The sequence below is a fragment of the Trichechus manatus genome, unplaced genomic scaffold (assembly GCF_000243295.1).
Source record: "Trichechus manatus latirostris isolate Lorelei unplaced genomic scaffold, TriManLat1.0 scaffold00343, whole genome shotgun sequence".
Lineage (NCBI taxonomy): Eukaryota > Metazoa > Chordata > Mammalia > Sirenia > Trichechidae > Trichechus > Trichechus manatus.
Genome location: NW_004444279.1, coordinates 257,751 through 265,619, shown reverse-complemented (window position 1 = coordinate 265,619; position 7,869 = coordinate 257,751). Strand labels below are relative to the sequence as shown.

General features: G+C 40.8%; 1 protein-coding gene across 1 annotated transcript in view; it reads right to left on the bottom strand.

Annotated features, from left to right (window-relative positions):
• Window positions 1-5,524, bottom strand: part of C1QTNF7 (C1q and TNF related 7) — a 9,079-nt gene extending 3,555 nt beyond the window's left edge. Inside the window, exons 1-2 of the mRNA XM_012559868.2 lie at window positions 5,272-5,524; window positions 4,558-4,667 (exon numbers count right to left, since the gene is read on the bottom strand). Coding sequence (XP_012415322.1) covers window positions 4,558-4,667; window positions 5,272-5,509 — 348 coding nt within the window. The 5' untranslated portion in view covers window positions 5,510-5,524. The remainder of the gene's footprint in view (window positions 1-4,557; window positions 4,668-5,271) is intronic.
• Window positions 5,525-7,869: the final 2,345 nt, after the last annotated feature.

The following is a 7,869-nucleotide window of genomic DNA, read 5'->3' as shown; positions in this document are numbered from 1 at the left end:
TTTGATTAGCAGCCGAGCGCTTAACGATCGAGCAACCAGGGATCCCCAACCCATAAATAAAAAACAAAAACCAAACCCGTTGCCGTCGAGTTGATTCTGACTCAGTGACCCTATAGGACAGAGTAGAGCTGCTCCATAAGGTTTCCCAGGAGCAGCTGGTGTATTCCAACAGCCGACCTTTTGGTTAGCAGCCGTAGCTCTTAACCTCACCAGGGCTACAACCAAACCAACCCGTTGCCATTGAGTTGATTCTGACTTGTAGTGACCCTATAAATACTGGGATGTAATTCCACAATGCTAGCCATGAAAAGGTCTTCACAACTTGAACTCTTGGATTTTTGTTGAATGAATAATATATAGGTAAATGGATGAATGGACTGATGAATATGGGAGTATAACTGTCATCATATATGGTGAAAATCTGAACTCTTGGTTTGGCTGCTAACCAAAAAGTCAGCAGTTCGAATCCACCATCCGCTCCTTGGGAACCCTGTGGAGCGGTTCTACTCTGTCCTATAGGGTTGCCATGAGTTGAAATCGACTGGACAGCAATGGGTATATTATGGGTAATATGTTTAACTGTTGGGTAATAGATTATCATGGACTAGATGTAATAATTTATGCAAATTCTCCCTGTTTGTCTGTGCTAGGAGACAACACATGAAAGGCGGAAAGAAGGGATAAATCATTTTCCCTCTCCCTGTTCAGGCAGACGTGCTTGGGCAGAGGGGAGAATAATGGAGTAATGGTTAATCTATACTTAAGTTTAATGCGCTCAGCTGCTAACTAAAGATTGGAGGTCTGCATCTTACCCAGAGGTACCTCAGAAGAAAGACCTGGCTATTTACTTCTGAAAAATCAGTCACTGAAAACCCTATGGAGAACAGTGCTACTCTGACGCACATGGAATCTCCATGAATCAGAATCAGCTTGGCAACTGATTTATGCTTAGGTATTGAAGTTTGAAGGGAAGAGATTTCTTCTTAGTTCTCCATGAAATGGACTTACACATTACTTTTTTCAGTGTCATTTCTTCCTCCTTCCCTTCCTCCCTCTCGTCCTTCCTTCCATCCATCCATTTAAATCACCTAATACTGCCTGAGCCTCCGTTACATGCCAGACACTATACTGAGTGCTGAGTGGGATGTGGCCAGGAATGACTCCTACCCCACCCTCAAGTGAGCTGTTATTAGTCCTGGGCAGAACAAATGGTTAAGTGCTTGACTACTAGCCAGAAGGTTAGCAGTTTGAATCCACTTAGAGGTGCCTCAGAAGACAGGCCTGGCTGTCTGCTTCCAAAAGGTCACAGCCTTGAAAATCCTATAGAGTAGTTCTACTCTGCACACATGGAGTCACCATGAGCCGGAATCTACTTGATGGCAGTTAACAACAACAACAACAGTTTTTACACTGTGATCTCCAGAGAAGGGTCATAGGTAAATTCATGAATATGCAAAGCCACATGAAAAACTGGAAATGAGTGATCACATTCATGAAGTAGTTCTAGTGTTAGCTGAAGATATTTATATGGATATGCACTCAGATTAAATTACATGTTCCTAATATGCTACAGTGGGGCCCTGGTGGCACAGTGGTTAAGATCTTGGCTGCTAACCAAACAGTCAACAGTTCGAATACCCCAGCCACTCCTTGGAAACCCTATGGGGCAGTTCTACTCTGTCCTATAGGGTGGCTATGAGTCAGAATCAACTCAACGGCAATGGTTTTTGCTTTTTGGTTAATATGCTACAAGGCTAACATGCTTTGGAGTCAGATGGACGGTGAGTGAGACAGATATTTTTACTGAAATTTTATAATTCTGTATAATAAGCTCCATATTTTTAATTTAGGGTAAGGAGTTGGACAAAAAACATGCTTGATTCTGCCTGGACTTGGTTGGGGTGGATGTAGCAGGGATGTTCAACAAGAGTACATGGCTGAGAAGACATTGTGGTCATGCCTAGTCCCAGCCACACTAAAGACATATCTCAAAGACCCCAGGGCTCCATTCTCTTGTTTGTGAGGTATGTTTCTCTTCATTGATCATAAAAGGGCTCTTACCTTTCCTTCTTAGCTGTTATATATCCTTATGCGTACACATGTGTATATTGGATTTAAATAATCTCATGTTGGGAAATTACCTTTGCTGAATATAAATATTGCTAATAGTGTTATGGTGGACATTAAATAGTCGTGTTAGTATTATGACATGTTGTAATTATGTGTGTATACACTGGCCTCTCCCACCTGAATGTTTGCTTATCAAGGCAAAGATAATGTCTTATTCATGCTTGTGTTCCCAGTGCACCACCTACACCCCTGCCCACGGGACATTTGGCAATATCTGGCAAACTTTGGCATTTCTGGTTGTCACAACTAGGGGGATACAACTGGCATCTAGTGGGATGCTGCTAAACATCCTTCAATGCACAGGACAGTCCTCCACAGCAAAGAATTATTGCCTGAAACATCATTAATGCCAAGATTGAGAAACCCTGGTCTAGAATAATACTGCATACTAATGGGTGCTCAAGAAAGTTTGTTGAATGAATAATATATAGGTAAATGGATGAATGGACTGATGAATATGGGAGTATAACTGTCATCATATATGGTGAAAATCTGAGCAATTATGAACTTTTAATTTAATCTGAATGCCAAAACCAAACCCATTGTCATCAATTCAATTCCAACTCATAGCCACCCTATAGGACAGAATAGAACTGCTCCATAGGGTTTCCAAGGAGCAGCTGGTGGATTCGAACTGCTGACCTTTTGGTTAGCATCCAAGTTCTTAACCACTGTGCCACATACAAATACTTTCAAATAACATTAGAACTACCCTCATGAAACAGGTTATTCATTTCCAGTTTATTATATGACTGAATTTAGTGATGACTCATATTTGTAGATCACAAGGTAAGAACAGCTCACATTTATGGATGCTTATTCTGCTGAGTGCTTTACATGTACAGTTGCCCTTAATTTCACAATACCCTTATTACCTACCCCCAGTCTACAAATGAGGAAACTGAGTCTCAAAGAGGGTATTTGCCCAAGGATACTAAGTTTGTAATTGAAAAAGCCAGGATTTGAACCTAAAGTCTTTTTGACTTCAAAGCATGTTTTGTTTGTGTAACCAATACATTATTGCCTCTAGACAAAGTAAACTAAAAGGACCAGTGATATAAATTATAATCCTTGACTTATTACTGAACTTCAAAAATACTCATGACCAGGACAAAGCAATAACTTGTGTTCACAGGTGTTATGACATAAAAGCCTTTGAAAAATAAGATCTAAGCTCCAAATGAAAGGTTCTTTATCTGATGTTGAACCTTTGTCTAAAGATTCTTTATTTAATGTTGAACAGTGTTCATAGATTTAGTAGCTACTGATGCATAAAATATTTTCTGCATGGCAAATTCAGAAGTGAATTATTATCTAATAATTTGAGTATATATTATGATATTGTTTTCTAGAACGCCAGTGAATCAGGTGCAATGATTAGAGAGAGACGTATTGCTTAATATATTGATTTTTTTCCCTTCTTATCTTTTGTCCCTCAACACAAAGAAAACAAAAATCTTCACAACTGGACCAATAAGCAACATCACCATAAACGGAGAAAATATTGAAGTAGTCAAGAAATCAAACAACATATTGCATTGGGCAAATCTGCTGCAAAAGACCTCTTTAAAGTGTTAAAAAGCAAAGACGTCACTTTGAGGGCTAATGCACCTGACCCAAGCCATGGTATTTTCAATCACCTCATATGCATGTGAAAGCTGCACAATGAATAAGGAAGACTGAAGAATTGACGCCTTTGAATTATGGTGTTGGCGAAGAATACTGAATATACCATGGACTGCCAAAAGAATGAACAAATCGATCTTGGAAGAAGTACAGCCAGAATGCTCCTTAGAAGCAAGGATGGCGAGACTTCTCGCTTGCTTTGGACATGTTATCAGGAGGTACCAGCCCCTGGAAGACACCATGCTTGGTAAAGTAGAGGGTCAGCGAAAAAGAGGAAGATCCTCAATGAGATGGATTGACACAGTGGCTGCAACAACGGGCTCAAACACAACAACAATCGTGAGGGTGGCGTAGGACCAGGCAGTGTTTCATTCTGTTGTACATAGGGTTGGAACCGACCTAACAACAACAATAATCTTTTTCTCCCAGTTTTTACACTCAGAAACTTGTTTTCAAAGATTGATTCAAAACCATTTCCTCTTTTACAGCTAACACAGTCTCCCTAGAATTTCAATTCAGTTTACTCTGAAGGATTGCAGAATCTAGAAAGCTTCCTGGGCCAATTTATTTGTGGCCAGATTAAAAAAAAAAAAAAAAGTGAAATTTACTGGAGGGCTAAGCAACAGTGTGATGCTGTAAAGGGCTGGAGGATTATATCACCAGCCACAGGCAGGTGGGATAGTGATTAGCAGGGAAAGGAAAGCTACATGGGACTATTGCCATCTTATGTGTGAAAAATAAAATCTAGACGCCCTTTATGTATCTTCTCTCAGGATATTACTGCATTGGCAGGGATGGCACCTGTGCTTTTGACCTGAATTTCTGCCTCTGGTTAGTCTGTGCATCTCCCCTCCTGTCCATCTGTCTGTCCATCCATTCATGCATTCCTCCATCCAGCCATTGCCTGCTAGCTGGAACAGTGGTTACAGTTTGGTAACTGGTAACACTGGGCTACAGCCCAGTGGTTCCAGGAGTCAGATGTTTGAATCCAGCTCTGCCAGTTACTAGCAGCACACTTCCATCTTCAGGAATTCATTTAATCTCCCGATGGCTCAGTTTTATTCATCTATAAAGTGTGATAACTTCCATCTGAAAGAGTTGTAGGTACAATTAAACAAGAATGTGAGAGGGGAAAGATAAAGAGTTTGGGGCAGTACCTGAAGCATACTACCAGTTGCTGTCGAGTCGATTTTGACTCATGAAAACCCCATGTGTGTAAGAGTAGAACTGTGCTCCATAGGGTTTTCAATGGTCGATTTTTCAGAAGTAGATTGCCAGGCTTTTCTTCTGAGGCACCTCTGGATGGACTTGAACCTCCAACATTTTGGTTAGCAGCTGAGCACATTAGCTGTTTGGTACTACCCAGAGACTCTGAAGCATAGTAAGAGTTCAATAAATTATTATTATTAATGAAGATGAAATAGAGAAGGGACTTAAGGAGGAATTCCCATGAGAGAAAGCAACATAGAAAGGTGGAGGTGAAGGAGGTGTTTTATAGAACTTCAGCATCATTACCTGCAGCCCCCTTTTCACCTTTCTCTCCTTTCCTGCCGTCTCTACCATCTCTTCCCGGAAGGCCAATCCGACCATGGGGCCCAGGGGAACCATTTGCTCCAGGGGGGCCTGGAGGTCCAGGTAAACCAGGGATGCTACAGATATATCTTGGGGAGTAGCTTTCTCCTTTGAACTGATTACCCCAAGGTTGTCCAATTGCACAAATGGCAAAACTTGTAACATAGAGCAAGACAAACATCCTTGGCGCTGAAAGAGAAACACAGGGACGTAAATGCACCCTTTCAGGTGGGAGTCCTGGCACGATTGATTCTGTTTGAACACGAGAACGGGCATTTGTAACAATTCACCCCAGTGCTTGCCTCTGCACACATTTATGAAAACCCTGTTTACTCCCATAATTTCATTGGAAACAGTTAACACGTTACTGATAGAGTTCTCAGTGCCCTATACAGGGGTTGGTGGAGATGAGGATTGATTTAAAAAAAATTCCAAAATAAATTACTGTGTTGCCTCTGTTCTGCAGGAATCAGTGATGGACATGGAAAAATAATGCTTCATTTCTGCCAAAGTGATACTTTTTTTTAAAAAAGAAAACTAGAGATGCAAATGAATAAGATAAGGATCAATGGTATTTCCACCACCCAGAGATAATTATTTTTTCCACTCTTTTTGCTATGCTATGGAGAAAAGTGGTATCATGTCATTTCTGCAATTCTTAACTTCTTTCACTTCACAAAATGTCATGAGCATCTCTCCATAGCAAAAACTATTCATAACATTAAACAATATTGCATTTGGTTCTACTGTTCGTTATGCAGGCAGTCTCCCATTATAGCATTTAAGTTGTTACCAGTTTTCTGCATTATAAACACCATGCTAGACTCCCTTATAACTACTGATTGTTTCCTTAGATTTTATGGACTTTGAAAAGCAGGAGCAAGGCAGTGCCATTTTCAGGAAACTCGTGTTTTTCACTTGGTAATCATGTGCAATGCCAATTAGTGTTAATTGGAGTGCTGTGCAAGTCCAGGGGGGCATCTGAAACCTTAATTTAAAATCTGCAGGATACAACACGGAGGCATCCCATTAAGCTGTTAGCACTGGGGCTCAATTAAAGAATGGAGTGAAATTAATCCATGCATCTCACCATGTGCTCCCAGTGAAGCAGGCAGCTGGCCTTTTTGGCTTGGATCTAATAGCACTCAATTTTCCCTCCTAAAGCCTGGCAGCTCAGAATGACGGATCATTTATTAGTAGGACATCCTGGCGTATAGATTTTATAAGCTCACCATTCTTTAGGATTAACAGATTTTTGGACAGGAAACATATACAGGTGGTTCTGGGCCATGTAAATGAGTCGTTTTTGGATGGTTGGACCTGTGCTTTAATAAGAAATCTGTACAGTGCTTGACCTGGCATACCCTCCCCTGAAGGAAATCATAAAAATGTGGAAAAAGCACATCAGATGGAATTACTTTTGTTTTTTGAGCCACATCAGAAGATTAACCAGGCACACTGTACCCTTTTTGTGGTACCCATGGGGAAATTGCAACACCTTGGATTAGACCCACAATTTACCAGAGTCTACGAATGACAAATTGAGAAAAACACAGTGTACACATTTATTTGAAAAATAAGTCCAATTCCTAGAAATCTTATTAGTGAAAAACTGAAGCAACTTTCACAAATCTAGGTTATGAATCCTTAACCAAATCTCAATGCTACTAATCATATATCTATATCTATTTCTGTTATCAGAAGGGATCAGTCTCTGGAGAGGACTTCATGCTTGGTAAAGTAGAGGGTCAGCAAAAAAGAGGAAGATCCTCAACAAGATGGATTGACACTGTGGCTGCAACAATGGGCTCAAGCATAACGAAGATTGTGAGGAGGGCACAGGACCAAACAGTGGTTCATTCTGTTGTACATAGGTCGCTTTGAGTTGGAACCAACTCGACAGCACCTAACAACAACACTTAAGAATCAAATGTTGTGTTTTGTTTTCCTTCAACAAAAATGTTACTAGGTAGCATCAAAAATCCTCATAACTGGACCAATAAGCAACATCATGATAAATGGAGAAAATACTGAAGTTGTCAAGGGTTTCATTTTATTTGGATCCATAGTCAACACCCATGGAAACAGCAGTCAAGAAATCTAACCACATGTTACCAGGAGGGACCAGTCCCTGGAGAAGGACATCATGCTAGGTAAAGTAGTTGTTGTTGTTAGGTGCCGTCGAGTCAATTCTGACTCATAGCGACCCTATGTACAACAGAACGAAATACTACCCAGTACTGTGCCATCCTCACAATCGTTGTTATGCTTGAGCCCATCGTTGCAGCCACTGTATCTATTTATGTTATCAGGAGGCATCGGTCCCTAGAGAAGGACGTCATGCTTGGTAAAGTAGAGGGTCAGCAAAAAAGAGGAAGTCCCTCAAGGAGATGGGTTGACACAGTGGCTACAACAATGGGCTCAAACATAACAACGATTGTGAGGGTGGTGCAGGACTGGGCAGTGTTTCGTTCTGTTGTACATAGGGTCGCTATGAGCCAGAACTGACTCAACTGCACCTAACAACAAACTAAGGAGATT